This window comes from Pseudochaenichthys georgianus, chromosome 22 (assembly GCF_902827115.2).
Source record: "Pseudochaenichthys georgianus chromosome 22, fPseGeo1.2, whole genome shotgun sequence".
NCBI lineage: Eukaryota > Metazoa > Chordata > Actinopteri > Perciformes > Channichthyidae > Pseudochaenichthys > Pseudochaenichthys georgianus.
Window position 1 is genome coordinate 23,061,003 of NC_047524.1, and position 25,898 is coordinate 23,086,900.

The 25,898-nt window shown below is 39.1% G+C and overlaps 2 protein-coding genes across 5 annotated transcripts in view; one reads left to right on the plus strand and one right to left on the minus strand.

The window, feature by feature from the left end:
• The window catches only part of babam2 (BRISC and BRCA1 A complex member 2), a 109,988-nt gene that overhangs the window by 75,460 nt on the left and 8,630 nt on the right, over positions 1–25,898 (minus strand). The window contains exons 1-4 of one of the 3 annotated variants that reach the window (XM_034111343.2): positions 21,471–21,579; positions 20,359–20,518; positions 19,278–19,354; positions 15,543–15,637 (exon numbers count right to left, since the gene is read on the minus strand). In XM_034111343.2, coding sequence (XP_033967234.1) covers positions 15,543–15,637; positions 19,278–19,354; positions 20,359–20,495 — 309 coding nt within the window. In that variant the 5' untranslated portion in view covers positions 20,496–20,518; positions 21,471–21,579. The other 2 variants (XM_034111344.2, XM_034111342.2) reach the window with 2 other exon arrangements.
• The window catches only part of rbks (ribokinase), a 58,456-nt gene continuing 54,336 nt past the window's right edge, over positions 21,779–25,898 (plus strand). Inside the window, exon 1 of one of the 2 annotated variants that reach the window (XM_034111345.1) lies at positions 21,779–21,864. The gene's annotated coding sequence lies outside the window, so the exon portion shown is untranslated. Of the gene's footprint in view, positions 21,865–21,894; positions 21,994–25,898 lie in introns of those variants that run through there. The other variant, XM_034111346.1, reaches the window with a different exon arrangement.

The following is a 25,898-nucleotide window of genomic DNA, read 5'->3' on the forward strand; positions in this document are numbered from 1 at the left end:
ACTAATTGACAGCTATAGATTGTTGACATGGACACATATTTGAGCTCATTATTTAGTGTACTGTCTAAAGGCTCTATGGTGAACATGTTTTTTTCCTCCCTCAATCTCAATTTCTGAAATCACCAAATGCCTTCAACCTACTTACTGAGGCCAGAGACCAATATGGAAATATACAGGACGCAACTCCAATCATATTTAACCACCTGTCATATATCAGTAAGCAGAACAGACCACATGAACAGACTCTTCCGGGCTTACTCTACCGAACATGTTTTTACCCTCTTAAGGGGAACCCGATCGTTGATGCGCAAGGAGTCAAATGCTTATAATTAATGCGAACATCACTGTGCAAAAATAAATTGGAGAAACATGTCGGGTCTAATAAAGACAAATGGAAGGCTGAGCTCTTGGGAAAAAATGCAAAGCTAAAAAACAAGTTTAAAAAAACACAACTGTCTTATTAAGTTTGCTAAAGTGCTCGGACTTTAATTGATACTAAACTGGAAATACTGTGCTTGTTAATTAAAAAAGATTTGTGCGGCTTTGAGGAAATGGCACGTTGAATAAATGGCACTTCTCATCTTTTTACACAAACATTATTTTTTCAAATTGACATGGTGTAGATGGAAAATATTTGAGAATAAAAGAAAAACAAGGTTTGTAGCTAGTTAACTGTGTTTTTTGGCCATGATGTATGTCTCTGCTCCCTTGAGTCCTTAACATTGAAAGTGTTTCCTTTCCCCACTCATCATGAAAGTGAAATCTCAATCTGTTCAACCCACCGACTGAAATGCCAAAGTAAATGTGAAACTATAGTTCATTATCATTTCACTCTGCCTTGCTGAGGCAATCAAGATAATTAAATACAGTTCAATCTTAATGATGAGCAACTCAGAAAAGAGGTCCATTTTGGTGGGTAGCGTGGGAGGGAGGATTAATAGGTGCTGAAAGTACTGTAACTATAAATACCCATTACATAGACGTGTCAAGTCAAAAAGCAGGATGTCTTTGACTTGCATTAGCTTGTCTCCCTGACCCAGTCTGTCTCTTTGTTTTTCCCGTCTGCCCGTCTGTCTGGAATTCCATATCAGCTCCGAAAGATGGAGAAAGCTTCCATTGTTTTTAAGCAACCGAGACCAAACCCACACCCTCTTGCCATGGAAGAGAGGGGGGAAGGCGAAAGAAGGCCAGGCTAAACAGAGACAGTGACCTCACGTCCTCATCCACCAGTGGTTACCAGCAATGCCGGGATTCCCGAAATGAGGGGGCGATGCAAACAAGGATGGGCATTGTCCAAAACAGGCAGTCAGCGCTCTGGGGCAGGAGCGAACTGAAACTGAGGAGAGTCTGAGGAAGTGCTGTGTCAGGATTGTGACATAGCATATCAGTGAAACTGCACTGAGGAGGGTAGGCAGGGGGGAGGGATCCAAAGTGGAAGAGGGGGGAAGAAAACAAGCTGTAAAGCTCAGGCAAGTAGGCCAAGGCCAATGATAACAGGCTTGAGACTCCATTGAAACTGTAATAATGACACAGTAAACAAAACATAACTTTATAATAAAATACTTGAAGAGAGCTGCTGTACTATATTACTGCCCAAATGATACAGTTCAGATACCTGCCATGGTAGTTTAGTTTTCCATAGGACTACTGTTGTTCAGAAAAAGCAACAAGAAATGTCCCAGTATGTACGGACAAGATTGCAGGAGAAAACACTCCCTCAGTAATTACAGTTAAGGTTTCCTCAAGCTCAGTAGTTACCTCAGCTGCACCAGAGTTATTTTCTAAGCCATGACAGAGGAGCAGAGCTTGTAGTGGTGACTTCCAGGTGGAGTGAGGTGATGCAGAAAGAAAGCTAGGTAGACTCAAACTAATATAAATCCGGACTTTTACACAACGTTCTATGTAAAACCCTAACCTAAAATCAAAAAGATTAAAGCCAATTTTTACGTACCGTATCCGCAAGAATGCAAATATCTTCTATGGTTAGAGAAAAAAATGAGAAAAGAAAAATCCAGAAAATCACATTGTCTGATTTTTAAAGAATTTATTTGCACATTATGGTGGAAAATAAGTATTTGGTCAATAACAAAAGTTCATCTCAATACTTTGTTATATACCCTTTGTTGGCAATGACAGAGGTCAAACGTTTTCTGTAAGTCTTCACAAGGTTTTCACACTGTTGCTGGTATTTGGCCCATTCCTCCATGCAGATCTCCTCTGGAGGCAGTGATGTTTTGGGGCTGTCCGCTGGGAAACACAGACTTTCAACTCCCTCCAAAGATTTTCTATGGGGTTGAGATCTGGAGACTGGCTAGGCCACTCCAGGACCTTGAAATGCTTCTTACGAAGCCACTCCTTCGTGGCCCGGGTGTTGTGTTTGGGATCATTGTCATGCTGAAAGACGCCAGCCACGTTTCATCTTCAATGCCCTTGCTGATGGAAGGAGGTTGTCACTCAAATCTCACGATACATGGCCCCATTCATTCTTTCCTTTACAAAGATCAGTCGTCCTGGTCCCTTTGCAGAAAAAAACAGCCCCAAAGCATGATGTTTACACCTCCATGTTTCACAGTAGGTATGGTGTTGTTTGGATGCAACTCAGCATTCTTTCTCCTCCAAACACGTCTAGTTGAATTTTTACCAAAAAGTTCTATTTTGGTTTCATCTGACCATATGACATTCTCCCCAATCCTCTTCTGGATCATCTAAATGCTCTCTAGCAAACTTCAGACGGGCCTGGACATGTACTGGCTTAAGCAGGGGGACACGTCCCTGGCGGCGTAGTGTGTTACTGATGGTAGCCTTTGTTACTTTGGTCCCAGCTCTCTGCAGGTCATTGACTAGGTCCCCCCGTGTGGGTTCTGGGATTTTGCTCACCGTTCTTGTGATCACAAGAACGGTGTAGCCTACAGACATTTGACCCCACGGGGTGAGATCTTGCGTGGAGCCCAAGATCGAGGGAGATTATCAGTGGTCTTGTATGTCTTCCATTTTCTAATAATTTCTCCCACAGTTGATTCTTCACACCAAGCTGCTTACCTATTGCAGATTCAGTCTTCCCAGCCTGGTGCAGGTCTACAATTTAGTTTCTGGTGTCCTTTGACAGCTCTTTGGTCTTGGCCATAGTGGAGTTTGGGAGTGTGACTGTTTGAGGTTGTGGACAGGTGTCTTTTATACTGATAACGAGTTCAACAGGTGCCATTAATACAGTTAACGCGTGGAGGACAGAGGAGGCTCTTAAAGAAGAAGTTACAGGTCTGTGAGAGCCAGAAATCTTGTTTGTTTGGAGGTGACCAATACTTATTTTACCGAGGAATTTACCAATTAATTCATTAAAAATCCTACAATGTGATTTCCTGGATTCTTTCCCCCCATTCTGTCTCTCATAGTTGAAGTGTACCTAGGATGAAAATTACAGGCCTCTCATCTTTTAAGTGGGAGAACTTGCACAATTGTTGGCTGACTAAATACTTTTTTGCCCCACTGTATATCAACAGTTTAGGTGAAAATGTGGATGAAGCTACTTTACATTTTTATGCGGATGATACCGTGATGTACTGTGCAGGTCCCTCCATTAAGGAGGCTGGTGTTAAATTACAGGCTTGTTTTTAACATTATTCAGACTCAGCTCGCTGAGCTTAAGCTTCTTTTAAATGTTGATAAAAACCAAGGTAATGCTCTTTTCTAAGCTAAAAAGACTACAAGACACTTTGGATATTGTTACTATGCAAGGACAAGTACTCAAAGTAGGTTACCTGTTATAAATACCTAGGTATCTGGCTTGATGATTGTATAACTTTTAAACTTCAGGTCATTAATCTGCTTAAAAAGCTGAGGGTTAGACTAGGTTTCTTTTTCAGAAACAAGTCCTGTTTCTCATTTGAAGCCAGGAAAAGGCTAGTCACTGTGACCTTTTTACCTGTGCTGGACTATGGTGATTTGTTATATATGAATGCACCTGCCCATTGCCTGAACAAGTTAGATGCCGCCTATCACAGTGCCCTGAGATTTGTTACCAACCTGTATGCCAAGGCAGGTCTGCCTTCACTAACTGTACGGAGGCTCAGTCATTGGTACATGTTCATTTACAAAGCCATGTTGAGTAAACTACCTTTTTATATCTGCTCTCTGATCTCTCGACAAATTGAAAGTACTTATTGCCTGAGATCTCATGATGTTGTTTTATTAAATGTGCCAAGTGCTAGGACTATCTTAGGGAAGAAAGCTTTTAGTTGTGCAGCTCCACTAACTTGGAACTGTCTGCAAACATGTTTAAAACTGAGCACTTTGGTTCCCCTGCATCATTTAAAACTCGGCTGGTGACATGCTGTTTGATACTCATGGTACCTGTCACTGTAAATAGAGTTTGTAAACTGTATCCTGTACATTATGTTGTATGTCATTCTTATTGTTGTTCTGTTGTTGTTAGTTACATGTGTAACTAATGTCCTGCAGGTTACCCTTGAAAAAGAGATCTTTTGATCTCAAGGGGCTTTCACCTGGTTAAATAAAGGCTACAAACAAACAAACAAATATATAGTACTGAATGTTCTGACTTTGAGTTAACAAGGTAGCACTTGAATGCTGCAGGAAGACATTGGTCGAACATAGAGGGAGAGAAGCACTGAGCCAAAAAGCAATGTCCGCGTGCTGCGGCGTGTGCGTGTTTGTGTGTAGACATGAGAGTCTGTACAGACTCTTCACTGAATTGATTTTATACGCTCTGCTGAAGGCTGTGTGTGCCAAAACAAATCTATGTGGTTTTTTTCATGAATAGGATAAGCCCTGCGGAAAATGTACAGATTTGATACATAGAAAAAAACAAAAGATGCAATAATCACAATCTTGACTATATGAAAGCTTGAGATTTAACATTTGATGAAATGAACAGAAAAATAATCTATCTACATACCTTCTAGTGCATGTTGTATAGAAGGAACATTTTTCAACGGGCTCTCTCCACAGGGGGTAAATATCATAACCTTCAACAATACTCGCTGGTTTAATCTGGACCTCATAATCCAATTATTTTGACAACGCACTGGCTAAACCTGTGTCAAGTGAATAAGCCTTAACTTGGCTTATGATAAAAACCTGTCACCTCTAATACGTAAATCACTGATACCTTGCTTTTGAAATAGCACATATCTTTATAAGCAATGTATAATCGTATTACATTAGATATTAGGATTTGATTTCAATATCAATGTTGAAAAACTGCATATTAAGAATATATTGGATTACCAATCCCATTTAGCATTTTGGGTATTCATGTAGGAGTGTGTCCAAGCCAATGTGAAAAAGCAAAGCTGGTTGACAAAGATTAAAGAATATAAGCATTTAAACAAAACATATGTTCTTTCTGCTTATTGATTCATTTACATATGTTCTAATTACACAGCACAACTGGTCGTTCACCGTTATAGGGTTGAAGGAAAAAAAATAAAGAAAATAGTTTGTGATAAATAAATATTAAAGAGGATGAGCAGTATAGTTCACAAATAACCTTATTATGTGTAGTTGAATTATTGTGCTAGTGATAAAAGGCCAGTATTTTTTTTTTAGAATGGTTAAAATCATGCAAAATAAGTCTAAAATGGGCGGGGAAATGAAATCCCGTCAATTCCATAAATGTAATCCTTTACAAAATAGTTAGAATGGTATGGGGTTGGCAGTCTCAGGTAGTGAGCTTGATAAGGACTTGCTGCGCCTGGTGTAAATATCCTCAAGGCCAGTAGAGCATTGCGTATTATTTGTTCAGCTATTCAAAGCACTTTGCCATGCCTGTTTTGTGCCATTTCCCTACCAGGCAGGGATGTTCCGCTTCAAGATACTCTTAACAGTGCAGGAGTAAGTGTTCCTTGATATTTGATGGGATACATATCATTTTTTTAGGCATCTGCGGTGAAACAGTCTTCCCTTTCACTCGATTAAAAGACTACAGTGATGCTAGCAATGCCGTGAGCTAACTGCAAAAATCAGCAAGCCAAAGTGCTAACACTTACAATGCGAACATCTTGATGTTTAACAGGTACAAATGTTAATCTTGTTTATTGTTTGAGAATGACGATATCTGACAACAATCACTAGACGTTAAGTATAGCTAAGGCTAATGTGAATTTCGTGATAAAGTATTGGATGAATTGATACATTCTGGGTGTTTCTCAATGTTGAGGAAGGCTCCTCCAGAACCACTATTTCAAGGATACTACGTCATCGAGTCCCGCCGAAGGACTGTTCCAATGTCCAGGATCCCTGGAATTCTATCGACGCTGGCGTCCTTTGTTGCGGGAAATTTCGAGGCTGCACATATGTATCCTCCGTGGTCTTAAAATCCCACAATGCTTTGCGCACGGACCAATTTCCAAACAATTTGGCGGAAATCACGCTCCATTTAAGGCGGGGCCTCGCATATGACGCACACCTGCACACCTGTTAGCCTGTTCCACCATTCTTTGTTTTCCGAGGCTAGGAAGGATTCTTGCCTCGCTTCTGAAGGACCTGACTCGGAAGACATATCCTACCAAGGAAGCGTCCTTGACATTGAGAAACACCCTTTGACTTCATGATGAATACCCAGAGGATTACCAAACTCGTATTATGTATCCTCTAGGGCAGTGGTTCTCAACTGGTGGGTGCGACCCACTCGAAACGAGTGTGAGTGAAGAAAAAGAAATCGAAAAAAAAAGAAGAAAAAAAAAAAGTACCGGAGACCATAAACGGTTTTGAAAACTTCAGTTTAGAATCAAGATTGTTGCCGGAAGTCCCCACGGAGAATAACTTTGCGGTATAACTAATTATTCTTTATATATCCATGGGTACAACTTCAGATAAAAATGAACACATAATGAAATATGAACCCCGGTTTGATGATTGACAGGTCACAGAACAATGGGAGCTATCTACCCTTACCCACAATTTAAAGTAATTCACACACACTATCTCCTCTTTGCTCTTCTCTCTGTGTGGAGCAGCAGGTTCAGCTGTCAGAACTAAGTGAAAAACAAACAATGGCATAACATGTTATTAATATGTCGGGTAGTAATATATTTATTTATTTTCTTCTCAGTGTGTACCAGAATGCGTAGTTTATATGTTAGTATTTCTGAAAATCTCCTGGGGGACAATCCCCCCAGACCCCCCTTCTGCGGTTGGGTTTTCAGCATGTGTGAAAAGTGTATATATTACAGCACCATTTTGTGTTGAATAGATTTGAGTGGTTCAACTTTTCGGGTCGCGATTTATTGACAAAGGAAAAAGTAGGTCCCGAGGTCTGACTAGTTGAGAACCACTGCTCTCGGGAACTCAAATATCTGTTGCATATATTAAGGTTGGCTCTTTCTGTTTAACTAAAAAATACATTATTTCTGAGAGGAAACATAAATGGAACCCATATTTCATGGCAATCCATTCAATAGCTGTCAAATATTGGACCAAAAAGTGTCACCCTTGCTGGTGGCGATGGAGAAAAAGGTCAGAGGATCATCACAGTTGTTACAAGTTATCCTACTGGGACCCTGAATGTCTGGAGAAAATGTAACTGAAACTATATAATATATCTATATATATATTTCGGACAGATCTACAGACTGAAAAGAATAGAGCCCACAACCATTGGCATTGCAGAAAACACAATACCATGAAGTATTGTTGGATAAGAGACAAAACTACTCTAGTTAAATGAGTGACTTATTGACACTAATAGGCATTTGTCATAAAGCAGTGATTCCTTTACGCTACAATTTAGGTGAGCCTGAAGTATTGTGAGTGTGCTGCGGATAAGGGAAGAACTCAACAGAAACAGTGTTTTCCTTTAAGAACAAATTGTACACCTAATTTGGGCATCTTTACACTGAATAGACCCAAGTTGACAGAATTATGTCCTTCCTGTGCCATCCGTCTGTACCATCTCCCATCCAATATGTATCTTAGGCCAATGAGAGAGGGACTGGCATCTGAAAATGCAAGATAATTATATAGGCCAAATGTGATTTTATAGATGCTGGCAACCTGATCCAATAAATCGCTGTAGACTTGAAAAGTGTTAGGCATTACAAAAAAAAAATCTCCCAAGTATTAAATTAATCTCTGTTAGTCTCTAATTGAAGTGTGGGCTCACACCCTGTTTCGCCCCCGGAGAGTGCCAAGTCTAAGATCATGCTAAATTGCTCTTGTCATGTGTTTAAGACACTTGGCATTCTCAAGCCCAATGGTTTTTTTTAACCGTGATTTGTGCTGTTGTGTCCAAAACACTACAACTTGTTGACAGAAAAAGCACTTTTCTGACTACTTTAATGTTAATTAAGTGACTGTTATAGCCCAGTATCAATCCAATGTTAGGAATGATCCTATACTCTCCCTTGGCTCTTATGTCTCTTGTTTCTTCCCATCCATCAGCTGGTGTTTAAGAATTACCAAACTGCTTTGCACCAGACATCCTTGGTAGCAAACAAATAGCCGGCATACTAAAAGCATTCCCAGACCTGTCACAAAACCTTGCCAATAATACACTCCAATAAAAGTTGGAATGCATTATTCCCTGTAGCAGGAAGGAAGCAGGAGCAACAGTTGGTACACTATGCCCAGGTTGACATACTCCTGCTTTATGGGCCGTCGGAGGTCCATTGTTGGAATATTAACAGGGGACGAGCCGGAGCAGCAGATAGGAAGTGCTCACCAATACTTGGCATTCAGGATTACCAGGGGGTAACGTGAAGTCGGGAATGTTTCCTTTTCCTAGTTGGAGTAGTGGGAGTTGTCCCGATATCTCAATTATAAACAATGTCTCATTGTCTGAAGCCATAACTTCTCCTAGGAGTCTTGGACTGGCAGTGGCTCAGTCAGTAGGGGCTTGGACTGGGAGCTGTAGGGTTGCCGGTTCAAGTCCCCGACCAGACCTAAAATATGGAGTGTGGACTGCTACTTGGAGAGGTCCCAGTTCACCTCCTGCCCTGCCGTGGTGCCCTTGAGCAAGGCACACGTTTTAATTGGTTTTGGACCTTTCAGTGGCTTCAAGTCAGATTTTGGTCTTTTCATTGTATTTTTCATTGATAGATTTTAGATTAGCTTTTAATTAGCAACATCCCGCTTTAATTTGGCCTTTCAATTCTTCTTGTTGATACTTATAATTAATTATTTTAATGTAATTATTGTCTTGACTATTTTATCCCATTGTATTCCTTGGCATCTTATTTATCATGTACATCTGCTGCATGTTTGCTGATAGGTTTGAACATTTATCCGGAATTTAATTTCTTGTTTCCTTTTTCTTGTTTGCCATTTCGCAAAAGCACTTTGAACTGCATCCTGTGAATGAAAAGTGCTAAGCTCTAACTGTATCATTATTATCAAAATTATCTGCATTTTGGGTCACGAAAAGAAATAACACCCAATTTCAGGGTAAACATGTAAGGAAATTCAGGATTTTAACAGCAATAAAATGTCAAAGCAGGTCACTCCGACTCCAACAGTATGTTAGAAGGTTTAGAAGAACCTGGAGTGTAATTTAAAACATAAATAGAAACATCTATCATCACTTGACAAGCCTGGTGAAGTTGACATATTATAAAATAGGTATATCCGTAGGCTGAACCCACCAGCAGTAACTATGTCCCTACACAATTCAAAATGAGTGTTTCCTTGTTCATGTTAAATCTATAAATTGCTCAGCTAATTAAACACATTGAGGTAATTAATTGTTGCTCAGATGGGGAAACAGCGCCAAACACCAACAAATCCACACTATGAAATAGAGACCATTGGTTTCTGGAATATACAGTACAGCGTAGCTAGATCGAGCCGGCGTCTGCACCAAGGGCAATAAGTGGAAACATGTTGTATCTACAGAGGCCGTCAGTGCTGGGTAGCCCCTGTTCTTGGACGCATACACACAGACTCAGAAAGATGCAAATCAAATGTTCAATGCCTGCACGCATCAGTGGACGAGTGTAGACCAGACAAATGATACATTACAGACAAAGCAGGGGACAGAGGGCCTGACAAATAGTAGTATTAGGTGAGTAAAAAGTAAGGTTGCGTTTGGAGATAACTGTTTGTATGTACTGCATACTTACTCCTATCTCATGCTAGAAGATAAAGAGTGTATTTCATTTGGGCGCAAGCCACTGTATAAAGGAGGTATTACAAGTACATGTACTGTTAAATATTACACAGTGCAGTTTACTCCACATGTGACAAGTCTGTTCGAAGACAGCTAGAGGTTCACTTTAAATGCCAGTAAAATATAAATAAATATAGATAATATAGATTTGTTCAATGGATTCATTGCACATGCATTATATTTACTGGATTGAAAAAAAACACCTATTATGGTCCTTTCTTGGCTATTTATATAGTTTAACTCCCACATTGGTTATACCGTTTAATTAAAATGGGCCCAATTCTGCTCATTTTCAGGTTCATATTTGTATTTGTCTCCTCTACTGTGACATGTCCCATGCTTTAATGTTCAGAAAGCTTTGTATTCTTCTCATACTGTCTGTGCTGCAGCACCTCTTTTCACCCTCTGTCTGAAACAAATCCTCATCATCCACTGAATAAGGGAAGAAAGAAATAACCACGTTATGCAACGACACATCTTCTACGTAAGAGATTTAAGTAATATTGCTCTCCTCCCTCCTTTCCTGCCTCTGTCATTTCCTCCGCTCTGCTCATTTTTCCAAGCAACTCGTGGGTAGTTACTCTTTTGTATTCCTGTTACTAAGTTGGGTCACCTCCTCTCTGCTAGGCTTACATTAAATGCTCACTAGGCTGCAGGACTGACTGGAATAGCGTGTTGTTCCTGATAAGCATCTGGGAATTGTTATTCTGTGACAGTTTCAATAAGAAACTGCTGATGAATGGTTGCATACTTATATGATTTTCCAATAGGTTTGGCGATGTGTCCTTATTTACTGAGTGGAACAAATGTAGTGTAAACATGCTTTCCTTCAATAACACTATACTGGGCCTTTCAACCAACTTAGTTCACTTCCCATGGTAAAATCCACATTGCCTGTTCTGTACTATTTATAACTTTTTAATATGTTTCTCCGCAATTAAGGAATCTGTCACAAGTTGCCTTATAACTACCGACTGGAATCAATTAAATGTTCAGGTCGACAGCTATAAAGTGTCAGAGTGGTTAAGTCATGATTACACGTAGGAAGGCACTCGCTAATCACTTTATGATTTATTTCCATGTTAAAGTGAACAATGGCTCCCTGTCTACCCTGAATAAACCCATTAGCCCGGCACATGACTCTCCGCAGGCTATATAGATTCATGGAGCTAGTGCAAGTTAACATGAGTGACCAGTTCAAAGCAAGTCTTTGGATCTGCCCTGGTGGCCAATTAGCTGTGATCTGGATGCTATTTAGCCTATATCAATGGCAAGAAGTGCATTGCCATTGATGTTTGCACCCTAGCAACGATGCAATACATTTGGACTTTGCTCATAGAACTGCTATAAAAGGTTTAGTCCTCTGTGGTAATTAAGTCTGTTTCCTGCATCGTGGTTTCAACGTTGAAAGTACTTTTCTTAGTAATTACTAAGGTTTTGAAGATTTTTCATTAATGTTTCTGTTTTGTTTGAGAGAATAAAGTCAGCGGTATTGACTCAATACTATATTGACCCACTATACATTTAGTAAAGGCCAATTACTCCACCCTACTGAAACAGATACAATACGTCTGAGCTGTACACCCAGTAAGGGCTACACATTTAAATTACCATGTTATGAGAATCCATATTTGACACAATATTTTAGACATATAAGTTTCATGTTTTTTTTGGGGACATTTTAGGATCTTTTCTTATTCGACTTATGTAAGATAAAAGAAAAGCAAATTTGAATTGATTGTGCTACTGACAAATGATATTAAACCAGACAAATTAAATATTATTCACATACTGTTATGATTACATTCAGAATATTATGCGAACACATGTGGTCATTCAAGCTGAAGATAACAGATATGATCTAAACTGAGAATCTTGACAGCTCTCTGTCTTCACTTTAAATGCTGAGCCTACTGTTAGATAATGTCATATTTGACCAGACCAACCGATTAGGCTGCTGGAGTTCTTGATAAGGAAGCTTATAGAAAATGTATAATATATGTAAAGAATAATTTACTTAATTATGACTATTTGTTACAATATGGTAGCCTAAGCTAACTAGTTACAAGGTGGGGAAATAACAAAGGCAGCTAAAGCACGACTTGTAAACAGCACAAGTTAGGTATCCATACAATCGTATTATACAGAACTTAAAAACATATATTTAGCTCCATCTGACAATTTTACAATATACATAAAATAATGTGAAAAATAGAGGTAAATCTGTTTCAACTATATGGGAAAAACATAGTAAATGCTTAATAATAAAAGTGATACAAAAATATGCTATTTCAATCACGCTTAGAAGGTACCTAATTATCGCCATGCATGTTTATATGGCTGACAATAATACTAAGATGTTCTAAAGAGTTTATGCAGATATAAAACTCTTATTATAAGAATCTGCAAAGAGGGTTGATTCTGTACTAGATGGTATGCAGGACAATCGGGCACAGGAAGGTTTGTTGATTGGGACAGGTTCCATGGTGCCCCTTGGATGTATCATATGCATGTTTTAGTGTTATTGTTTTTAAAACATTTCTCTTCTAAACAGAAGCTTGGATAACAAACCTTCTCAAAGAGTGGTGACAGCAGAGAAAAACACTAGGCTAAACAGAGAAGCTAATGATACCCTTGGCCGGCTGTAAACAAGAGCGATGTGTTGCTGAGACATCGAGAATTTGACCAACCACTGACAGAGAACCTAAAATTAGCTTAATGTTTACCCCACCGGATAACAACGGCTGGAAACACATTCTTGTGAGGGCCAAAAGTGAAGCGTACTTCACATGGATTTGATCTATAAACAGTTACGGTATCTCAAGAGCAAACAGTATTTTTACTTCTCAATAATAAGTAGTTTGTTTTAATAAGTACATACGATGTTTCTTGAAGTATGTGTTGTGATCTAGCAAAACGACACCTCGTCTGTTTCTTATAAAACGATTCCTCCGTATTCACACTGCCAGTACTGACGTTTAATATTTCCCAGGGGATAGTGGTGGACATTTCATGGAGTTGCATGGAATTTAGCGTTTTAAAGACTAAGAGGGGGTTGTACTTACTGAAAACATACTCGAACAAGGAGTACGTAGAAGAGGAGGATCTCAGGCAGAGAGTTAGATAAAGGAGGATTAGGAAAGCAAAACACAGCGAGAAAATAAGTGAGGAAAATAAACATGCGAACGGCTGCCGAGCACTGGCTCAGCAGAGGTACTTCCCCTTATGTGCACAGCTGGAATTGTGAGACGGTGAGCAATACTACCCGCTCTGCTCCCAGACTCTGACACAAGCAGGGGAATTTAGCTTCTCTGTGCTAGGATATCTCACAAATAGCACTGGATAAGGGCATGGCAGCAACTCAGCAACAAGGAAGTACACTGCAGATCTCCCTCGTTGACATAATCAATGGCAGAGAATTACCAGTCAACAATGCACAAGGTCATTTATTTAATAGATTTAGAACTAGTGCAACATGAAAGGTCTAGTTTCCAAAGGCATTAGGTCAACATTGCGAGACTCTGCATCCCAAGATTTCCACCAACGTCTAGTACCAATACAGGAAGTCCTATGAAGCAAAAGTAAGGGTGTGGAGGTCATTGTTGTGGATAGACATTTTCAAAATTCAATTCAATTATTCCCCGGAGGAACTGTATGGGAGAACATACATTTCCAAATGGGTTGGGACTCTGACATCCAACGTACTTTACCCTGCTAGCTTTCTAGAACCAAGTCTGTGTAATGTCCGCATTCACACTTGTTTGAATAGATCCACTAATTCTCCGAATTCAAGGTAAGCGAGTGAGTGGGCATTGGAGAAAACTAATATCCAAAGAAGAAGAAAGCAACTTGGACTTGGACGTTTTGACTCATTAATGAAGCACGTCATTTCTCAACTCATGCACCTAAACCAAACAGAGTAGTTCCAGTAAGTGGGACCCTCTCCCGTTGGGTGATACGTGGGGGAAAGTGAACCTCTGGTGGATTTAGTTTGGATGTTTTCCAGAGTTATGAAAAAATGGCTTGAATGTCATGCAAGGCATTGAAATTCTAGTCAGCCACAGAGTTAGAATGAGCTTTTGCCTGTTTATTAACCCTGACTACAATTTCCCCTTACCTTAACTAAGTGTTTTGGTTGTTTAACCTTAATTATATCTAAGCAATATTATACTTGCCATAACCAATACCTGTCCCTGACCTTAAACATACAGTAGTTGCTATTCACAGACATTGCAGAAAGATTCAAAGATAAGGTTGCATGCATACGTAACTTCTGATACTGTAGCTAAAAGCTTTTTCTGTTGTTGCTATATTTGCTTCAAAATGGAGTATAAGTCTTGAGAGGAACCACAAAGCCTGATAGGGAAGGGCATACAACAAATATTAGAGCTTTTGTTCTGGTACGAACATTTTGAGTTACTTATTCTACACCTTTCTGGTTTGTTGTATGTTACTTGTTGGCTACAGACCTAAGACCTAAACCAGAGTACCTCTGAAAAAGGTGAGAATATATTAACAAGACATATCTTACTTTGAAAAATATGTGGCAAGATCTGAACATTTAAAATAATTATTTATGGGCGGAATATTAATCGTGGTTAATGCATACATACAGGTTTTCTGGAACGTTTAGTGATGTAACAACCCCTTTTTTGTTTTGCTGCAGATTGTAATACTCCACAAACATTAAAACCACACCTCGCCAGCACTGATGCAATCAGTCCTTGAAAACCAGTTCTGAAACTAGACGTGCAATTAGTCAAGATATCATTATCTGATACTCTTATCTGGTTAAAGTCAACATTTACGTCTTGAAACATTAAAAACAACAAGAGGTACATTTCCTGGAAGTCTAGCTATCATGAACCTCCTAATGTTTTTAATGATCTGTTATTAATACCAATCGTCCAAGTGCTGGGTAATCTATAGGCTTTATTACAGGGTAGCTTGACAAACATGTTCTAAGCAAACTAATACAGCCCCTTTATCCTGTTTGGGCTAGCTTGCTATTGAATCACGACTTGACGGAGATAATCAGATTTGCAGATAACCAGTAAGTCAAAACAGAGTTTACGGCATGGCATAATGAAAGGCAACATTTCCATTTAGCAGTGCACACCCATGGTGGCTCGTTTGCTATTACAAAGGGTGCATGCGCCACTGCTGAAGGCCTGATCTGAAATGTGACACATCTGTCTGACATTTAGGAGCGCATAGGAGAACCATGCAATGTGGTCAAAAAAGGAACATTGAAAAAGGTCTGGCTTTAGCAAAGTGGAAAAATAGAACAAAAACAAACCGTGTTGTTTTCTTGTGCAACAGGGTAATCAAATAAAGCATACTCACTGTAAAATAAACCACATGCAATACATGTACATATTCAAGTCCACAACAATGGATTCTCATGAGTGGAGATACTCACTGGCAGTTCTGAAGGCTCCGGAAGAAACTCAGCATCTTCTCCGAAAATAAAATCTGGAGGCAATTCTGGAAACTGTGCATTGAATATAATGTCCCCTGGGAAAAGAAAACAACATTGGATTACCTTATGGACGAATAACATGGACAATATTCATTAATATTGTGTACTATAAAATGACCAGAATGTTTTAAGTGATCTTAACAATTAACTGGGTGTCTTACTCAGACCAAAACAATACAACAGTGTTATTCATTAATGAAAAAGTTGGCAATCCACGTTACTATGTGTCGTTTTAGGAAATGGAGATTCATTTGATCCTATTGCTAGAAAAGAAAAAGTGCAGTGGGAGCGGTTTGATGTTTTGTGAGCCTAAATGTGATTCTGCCCTGATTTCTAGAACATAGGGTTCTTCAGCCTGGGCCCATTGGAAAACCCATTGCATTACATACACCTTGTAGAAAGAGGCTTTTGGCTGGAAACATCTGTGGGGCTTTTATCTGGATCATATCTAGATTGACAAATACTTTATTTATCTGAAGTTAGGAAATTGTTTAGGTAAATTAGTAAATGAGATATCCACAGTCTAAGTGGTCAAGTACCATTGAACCCATCCATTGGGTTCTACAAAGAACATTTTTATATTCTTTGAGTTGTAACAAGGTGTTTTGTGTAAATCATTGCATATGTAGTTTTAATAAAGCACACATTACGTAGTAGTACGTTTGGTTTTAATTTATGTATCCACATTTGAAACAAACAAGTGGCAAAATACTATAAGGAAAAGAAACCCCTTTAGGGAAAAACAGACAGGAAATGGCTGCCGCTGAGGCAGGGACAACACTGTTATAATGTGATCGCATAACTCATTGCTTGTGCTGGTTCACAATGTTCTGATATAATGTTACACAATTCTATTTTGTGTGCTGCAAGACTGTCTGTTCTGCTTTTCTTTGCCGTTCCTGAGGCCGCAAGAGGAGGCGAACTTAGACATATGGAAATGTTTTTTTTTCCAGCAGAGAAGAGTCAAACAAGGAGACGAGAGGATGTGCTGTAGATCCGTTACCAACCACTGGCAGCCAGTCAGAGATGTACTGGCCCGGTTCCAGAGGGAAATGGGGCTCATGGAAGTACAACCTTTACAGGTTACAAAGGCTTTCAAATATTGCTTTGTTCATACAGCCATGAAAAGTGCAGTCTAGTCACTGCAGAATGTGCCTTCTTAAAGTCTTACTTCTGTTTCAGCCAGGCATTTTATTCAGGTCAGGAGGGAGTCAAGTGTACAACAACAAAGACCAGGAATTGTTGCAGAACCAGCCGCGGTGGTGAAGTGGAAGGGGCCTGCATTAATAGAGTGTGCCTTGGATTTTGCACGCAGGTCCATAGACTGGCAGACACCGACCTGCGGCTCTGCATCCTTGATTAAACAAACGTTCTTCCTCAGGCTAAAGCACAGGAAGGCACAGCAACTAGTACACCAGCTGCAGACATGTCGCATGCCAGTGCCCTGTTCTCCGTTGTTGTTTTGCCAGGTGCAAAGGCTTTAAGACTCCTTTTCTAACTATATTTTGTACATGGTAGGTTGTATTACTTTAAGGGTAAGGGTAGGGAAGATTACACGGCTACATCCCAGGATAAGGAGTATTTTAAAATGATTTATGTGCATTCCTCAGCCTTATGTCCACATATTCCTCGAGTCTAGCTACAACATCTCCACATAGGTCAAAATCGTTTTTGCTAAATTTGCTAAATAAGCAAAGCGTACTTCCCCTTGCGAGAGGAGGGTTTTCCCCCTTTAAGCAGAGCCACATGTTGACCAACGTTTATAGACAGCCCAACAGGACTTCATACAGATAACCTCTTTGAAATGATCAACTCATAAAGTTCCTTAACCGCAGACCATTAACTGAACGTTGTACAGTAGGGCATAACTTTATTTATATTAAATAATGAGACCTGTACATAAACTGAAGCACAAAACCCCCTGTCTAGAAATAATCAGAATACTTTTTTTCCCGTCCCACAGAGGGGACATTTGCAAAAGTAAATATAAGGAAACTACTTAGTTTAGTGAGAAGGAGCGGCTGTAACAGGCTGCCAATCCGTGCGGCGCCAACAATAATTGTCATCGTCAAAAACAGAAATGTTATGGAATTAATGGAATTGTCTGGCATGTATGCTGAATGCTTTCATGGGGAATTCTTAAATCAATATTTAAGCTTAAAAGAATGATGGGAGGCGTGTGGTGCAGTGAGTTGTGCGCAGGTGTTGGGATCAGGGGGGCACAGGTTCAAACCCCACTGCAGTCAGCATGTCGTTGTGTCCCTGGGCAAGACACTTGCTCCTGTGGGGATTGCCCACAGTGTTGAGTATGTGAGTCGCTTTGGATAAAAGCGTCTAACGAGTGACATGTAATGTAATGTATTTGTTTACATAAAGAAAAGCTTAACAATGACAAGATCCTGGGAAAAACATTCGATTCAACTGGGAAGCTGAGATGAACTTGATAAGACATTGACAGAACATTTGACTGAACTCGAGGTGTTTCAAAATAAAACACTTCAACATGTATGGCAAGGCTACTGTATCTTGGAAGTGGGTGACAACATGGGTGAAAGACCCTGCCTTGAGCTCTGTTGAATGAAAATGTGTAAAATAATGGATGCATTCATTTTGATAACTGGGTATTTAACAAGCCTTGTACGCATCTGTTGAGTCACTTTGACAGTTATCTCATGGAGCTTTTGAGTCATGTTTATAATCACTGAGCGCATGCTCACACAGGAGAGTCTGTGATGTGGGGAGTGATTCAGAAGGGGGAGACCCTTCCAGTAAAGGTTCAGTTGCATCAACGACAGCATGTTTACTGCCCTCCTCTCACTGATTGAACACCTCCTTAATCACAACAAATGTTCGTCTTGTTTTCGCACTGAAGGAATTCCTGTGGGTGCTTTTGGTCTCGCCTTTAAAACTTAAATTACAAAACATTCCAATGGTGCTGTTTGGTTAATCATGCATTGTGTTACAGTCCTGCCAATGTGTACAGGGTATTTTAATTGTCAACATGTTAATAGTCGACCAAAATACCTGCCAGACTATGTCCGCTGTTTTCATTAAGCCTCTGTTCCGTATTAGTTTTTTAAAACGTGCCCATTTATTTTCATACATTTGAGATGTTAGCCTTTGCAGACCATTAACATGCACATAAACCTATATGACACACTACAGGAAAGGAACAGAAGGTTCCCCTGAAGTGTCCTGAATATGTGTTGTTATTATTCAGCTGAAATTACATTTATTTAGCACAAATGTTTCTTTTTTTAGTGCAGACCCATTGTTGTAGGCGACTGATTAACTAACATGAGCAAAGAGGGAAGCCTGCAAATTGAAATTGTGTGGGCACTTACAATTTAGTGCACAAAAAAATTAATTTAATCAAAATGGACTTTTGCAGTCGTTGTTTGAATTGTTCAATCAGCAACAAAACAAATCAATCTAGGAATACATTAAAATACAGATGAACAGACAAGCCTGATTCAAGCCTTGGCTGAGCCCTAGCTTAGTTGACTGCTTCTTGGTGAAGTGATAAGGCAAAGCAATGGTTCCTAATCATATTTGTTTCATTTGCTTCCAAAAAAGTGTTGCCAAACTACAACAACTCATCAACGTAAGACCCAATCAATGTTATTGACTCTTCAAACTGACACTCAACTGTTAGGAGACGAGTCATTGACTTACATTTAAGCGTTTCTCCAGCGTAGGGGATGTGAAGTTTGAAGCGATCACAGCAGGGACCGGGGGTCAGAGATATACATCTGAACATGGAAACAACCAAATACATGTTCAGTCTACTAGCCTGAGAACACAATACAGTGAGAATCAGAAAGGTTGATGATCAATTCAACCCAGAGGTGGAAGAGATTCTTTTTGACTTAAAGAAAAGTACAAATACTATGGTCTTTAAAAGTACTCACTATGCACAATGGCTTTTTTTCACGTTATTATAAAGTAGGCTACTATATTAACCTGTTTTTAATACATAAACATTATTTATTATTTTAAACAGGTGCATTTATTGTGCAGTACCATATCTTATCATACAGTAAGTATATCATGTGTTTTTTATATTGGAATATACATGTTACATGAAAATGTATTGAGTGGAAGTATAATGTAGCAGGGAAGGAAAGTACTGTTATTTCAAAATAGTATGGTACTTGAGTAAATGTAATGACTAACACTGATTAAACCTAATTCTGCACACTTCATAGTGTTGTCTTTCTGACACCAAATCACTACTCTGTCACTTTGAGGCCTTTTGACTCACACAACAAGGATTTGTATATTTGACATTAGCCTGTCATTTGTACTTAAAGGGACAGTTCTCCCAAAAATAAAAATACATATGTTGTCCTCCTCAGACTTGTAGTGCTATTTATCTAGATAATTTGTTCTTGTAAATTGTTGAGCGTTGGAGCTATTGTCTGTAGAAATGTCTGCTTCTCTCCAATATAATGGAACTCGATGGAACAGTGCCTGCAGTGCTTAAGGTTGCAAAAACGACTTACTATTTAGCAAAAATACTGCAAGTACCAGTTACTCCAATATCCAAACTCCACTATAGTTCTGACTGGGCACACTGTAGTCTTGACTCATTATGTGTATACAAATACTACACAAATATAATATCATGCTTACAGGGTTTCCCCTATATTCCACCAATCTTTCTCATATAATTCAAAGGCCAAATCACTGCAGAGAAACATGTACTAATGGAACCGCTGAGTTCCACATGACGAACTTCAAAAGCGTTTCTCACCCAGTTTTGAGGTCTGTGACTCGGAGGCAGTTCGTGGAGTCCAGTCCCACGCGGCCGTTCCTCACAACGCTGCACAGCAAGGGCCGCAGCTCAGGGGAGATCCTGTGAAGGGCCACCTCAGGGGAGATGTCGTTCATTGTATCCGCTCTGAGTGATGAGTCTGTGGAGATACAATATACAGAAAAGCTTTTATGTTATTTATAGAAACAGCATTTTACTAGGAACAAGCATGTATTTGTACTGGAGATTCAAATGACATGAGCGAATGTACACCACATACATTGTCATTTTCATTTGTATTCTTCTTGAATCAGAACCGGTTTATTACCAGGTAAGTTGACACACACAAGGCATTTTAATTGATGTCATGGTGCATACATAAAAGTAAAACAAAAATTAAAAAACACAGATAGAACTATTTAAGAAAACTATAATAATAATAACAAATATAATAAAAAATATAGTAAAATATAGCAGTATTTACATAGAAATAGAATGGAATAAAATATTGTGAGAATTAAATGAAGATTAAGTATAACACAAATCAGGTAAACAACAACAGCACACACATTACATGACAGTGTCAAAAGACATTATATAACATTATTCAACATCTGTTCAGCTGTCATATCCGGGTGTCAAGGGAATGTTTGTATGCAAGTCAGAAACAGCTTCCTGTTATTTTCTGATTTGTAACTTTCTAGCTCAAAATAGGCAGATGTTTATTCAACTCCTGGGTGTTAGACAAAACCAAAGTAACGTTTAGGGCCATTGTACAATGTTAGCTATGACACTACCAACCCCTTTTCCCTCACTATAATGTAGACAGGCCACAATGAATGACAAAATACAAATACAATAGAGTTAGTATCAAGCTTATGTTGTACACGTTGGTTGTGGTAAACTAGTACACTCAGTATCTCGGGGGATAGTAGTCTGTACTCTACATTTTATGTCAGTGTATATGTTCGTAAGTTTGCTATCGTTAGCTTGTTAGCTTACCACAGAACGGAACTTCAGTTTGCTACACTTTGAACAACGAGCTTTCTCTAAAAAAATAATCTATCTATTATTGTTAATGTTGATACAACATGCGGTGTAGGTAAGAGTACCTGAAAGAGCTGGAAGTCAGATCATTTAAGCATTAACTCCAATGTTTACTTCATGCACTTAACATTTCCGGTACATGTTGTTAGGGTCCTTTTGATTGCCCCCCACTTAGCCGTCTGTTATAATGCCTGTTGAAAAAATGAGTGTTTTTACTCCGTATGCCAAATTCTGCGGTAACATATAACTCATTTACTATTTTTGGTTTTCCATATTTATACGTAATACATTCTAGACGACACAAAATGCGCATGCACTAATAAAGTGACAATATTGGGCCAGGCAATAGCTATAATGTTCCCAGCTGTCATTATGCACTTTGACCGTCTCTTTTCTGTTGTGGGGTGTTGTGTTCAGTTCTCAACTCTGCAAGAAGCAAAGAGCACATTTGAATGAAAGGTAATTTCTGCACAAGTTTATATTATAATATACATTATATATTCTAATTAATCTGCATGGATCATCATCCCTTCTTGGCGATATCCCACTCAGTCTTCATCTAATTCCAGAGTTGAACACACACGTAATGTAGGTGCTTTAAAATAATCTTAATATTTCTAATTGTACTGTAAAATAGTCGTGATTGTCACGCTTATCTTTAACAGAGCCTGCACAGAAATAATGTATATGCACAACATAATAAGCAAAGTGGTGTAATGTAACTAAGTGCATTTACTCTACTGTCCTTGAGTACAAATTCCAGGTACGTTACGTGGTATTGTCATTCTATATAACTTTATACTTGTACTCCACAACATCTCATGTAAGCCACAGTTTTTCATTGTATTCAGTAAAAACAATGTATAGCCTATGTGTTGATTTTGAATGGTTGTGATACACTGAAGGATATAATCTTCCTTGATGAGTTGAGAAAACTCATCAAGTTCCAGGATCAGCTACAAAAAAAAGCAAAGTCACAAAACTAAAAAAAAGACTGTTCTGTGAATTCTAGATGACTGTGTTTGCCCATCAAAACACCTCAGGCTGAAAATCATTCAATGTGTGAAAAGACACCTTTGTCTTGTACAAGTTAAACAGATCTAACTTATAAATAATAAAAAATAAAGATGACTATTATAAAAAAGTATTTGAGATCAAAACAGCTACACAAGAAATATTATAATTTATTTACACTAGGGAATTCCCCTTTGCAGTATAACATCGTCCACTCCTGCATGGAGTGGACGATGAAGAAAATCCTGCAAACTCCTGTTTTAACTCAAATGTGGGTTCTATATGGACCTTACACGTTCTGACAAAATAAAACTGCAATCTTTAAATTATATTCTCTCAAAATATTATACATTGGATTTTCGAAAGAATGTGCTTGCTATTATAATAATAATACATTACATTTATAAAGCACTTTTCCTGGTGCTCAAAGCGCTTTCAAGTAAGTAAAACAAAATAACAACAAAAGTAGAAAGTGCTAAGCTAGGTGGAATAAGGGCAAGGGGTTAGTTGATTAGGAGTTGAAGGCAAGAGTGAAAAGGTGAGTTTTGAGGGATTGTTTGAATGATGTGAGAGTGTTGGCGGATATGACGTGGGGGAGGCTGCTGCGAAGGCCCTGTCACCCCAGGTCCGGAGCTTTGTCCTGATGGGCTGCAGTAGGTTAGCTTCAGCAGACCTGAGGCGACGGGTGGGGGTGTGTCGTCGGATGAGGTCACAGAGGTAGGGGGGGGGGCAAGGTTGTTGAGGGCTTTGAAAGTGAAAAGTAATATTTTAAAGTCAATGCGTTGTTTGATGGGGAGCCAGTGGAGGTCATGGAGGATAGGGGTGATGTGGTCGGAGCGTCGGGTGGAGGTGAGCAAGCGGGCAGCTGAGTTTTGGACATATTGAAGTTGTTTTAGTATGAATCATGCTGTTGCAGTAATCCAGTCGGGATGTTATAAATGCATGGATCAGAGTTTCAGCAGCGGTCGATGAGAGGGAGGGTCTGGTGCGGGCGATGTTCTTTAAATGGAAGAAAGCCTTTTTTGTGACCTGGTTGACGTGAGGGAGGAAAGTGAGGGCGGGGTCAAGGATGATGCCAAGGTTACGGATGTGAGTGGAGGGGTTGACAATGGAGCCATCGATGGCAAGAGAAAAATCTTGGGTTGAGCGGATAAGTGAGTGTGGGCCAATGATTATAAGTTCCGATTTGTCACAGTTAAGTTTTAGAAAATTGTTTTGCATCCACATTTTAATGTCAGTGAGGCAGGGGCTGAGCTGGGAGTGTGTGGTTGGAGAAATTGATTTTGTTGAGAAGTAGAGCTGTGTGTCATCAGCATAACAGTGGAACTGGAGTTGGTGTTGACGGAGGATTTGTCCAATTGGGAGGATGTAGATGATGAACAGAAGGGGACCAAGTACAGAACCCTGAGGGACGCCATGATTGACGGGGGCTGTGGGGGATTTGGAGTTGTTAATGGAGATGAATTGATGTCTGTCAGAGAGATAGGATTTAAACCAGGAGAGGGCAGTACCGGTAATGCCAATGGAAGACTGGAGGCGGTTGATGAGGATGGAATGGTTGATCGTGTCAAATGCGGCTGTTAGGTCATGGAGATGAGGTTGTTGTGTTTCATGTTATCCAGATATATAATTTCCTCATAATATGATTCCATTGAAAGACCATCAATGATCATATTTAATTATTATTGTTAGCCCTAGTTGGTTATCGCCCAATCTTTAGTGATGTTCAGTACCTGATTAGATGGCATGAGGGTTGTCTTAGCAGTTCAACATTCTTCAACAGTTGTTTTTTGAATATTCTTACATTTTATGCTGTAGCTAAAACGACAGAAAATAATTTGAAATGTTTTACTCTTAACACTTACTTCACACTCTTACTGTGTTAGTGTGAAGGTAAAACATCACAGAAAAGGCACACAAGATGATTGCTTGTGTTTAACCACAGACAATGGTGAATTATGTCCTTAGAGTCCACTACAACACTGTGAATAATATAAAAGAGCTTTTGCAAACAAAGCGTGTTTGTGTTTGGTGGGATAGGGTTCAAATAATATGTTTTTCTGTGATTATAGCCATTCTCTTAACTTCTGAAAAGCATTTTAAAACATAAATCCTCTTACTGTACCATCGTAATAACAGTAATTTTCAATTTATTGACTGCCGGCGCAGACATAGGCAAAACAAGTAGTTTTTTGTTGTTTTTGAAATGGTTCCAACAATATTTTTTTTATTTTCCTCTGGGTTTTTGATTATAACTCAGTCTTAATTGTTTTACCCATTGTGTGGAACCTACTTTGTCTAAAGTATTTTCATGTTTGAAACTACTTTAGACAAAGTAGTTTCAAACATGACTGCAGCCTTTTGAGAGCATGCTTTGATAAGTTAATTTCCCAAAGTATTAGCTTTAAAGGAACATATTCTTTTCATTTTAAGGTTCATATTTGTATTTAGTGCCTCCACTATGACATGTCTCCATGCTTTAATATTCAAAAAGCTCTTTATTTTTCTCATACTGTCTGTGCTGCAGCACCTCTTTTCACCCTCTGTCTGAAACCAGAGCCCAGCTTGCTCCGATTGGTTAGCTGGCCAGCTCTGTTGTGATTGGTCAACCGCTTAGATATGTCCCACAATGTGTTGGAACACTTTCCAATAGAAGCTTGAGTTTTGCATAGTGATCACTATGTTACAAAGTGAACAAAGGAGTCCAATCGGGGGATTTTAGACTTTGCAGACCATTGACATGCACTAAAACCATGACTAAAACCTAAATAACACACTACAGGAAAGGGAAAACCCCAAAAAGCACAATAGGGAACCTTTACTCTTCAGTCATTCATTCATGTTCATTTAGATCAGGGGTGTCCAAACTACGTCCCGGGGGCCAAATGCGGCCCACAGGCCATTTTGAAACGGCCCCCAGCTGATTCAAATAGTATAATGAAATATGGCCCACAAATTAAACTTGTCATATATTGTACTACTTAAATATATATGTAAACATATATATCACGGTATTCATGGCGTGCCCACCTTTCAAATACATTCAATCAATTAAAGTTGGAAACATTTGTAAACAAATCTTATTTACAAAACAAATCTATCTGTTTTAAGGAATGAGCTGCTAACAAAATAAATGAAACCCTCTGGAGAGCTGTGATGTATACGCTGTTTTTTTTCTTAAAGCATTTTCAAGTATCAAGAAGAACTTACCTATATTTGATTGATTTGGCTAACTTTGTCTACAGTGATGGCACTTATAACTTAACTTATGAGGCAATAAACCCAGCCCTTCGTATATCTTTCTGTATTTGGCCCTCGGAGAAAAAAGTTTGGACACCCCTGATTTAGATGCACCAACCTGAACACTAATTCAGGTTGGTCAACTCCATGATAACTTTGCCTTGAACTCAAGAAGAGATGGACCACTTTAAAATGGTTCAGTGCTATTTAAAGTGGTTGGACAATGCAGATCTCATAAC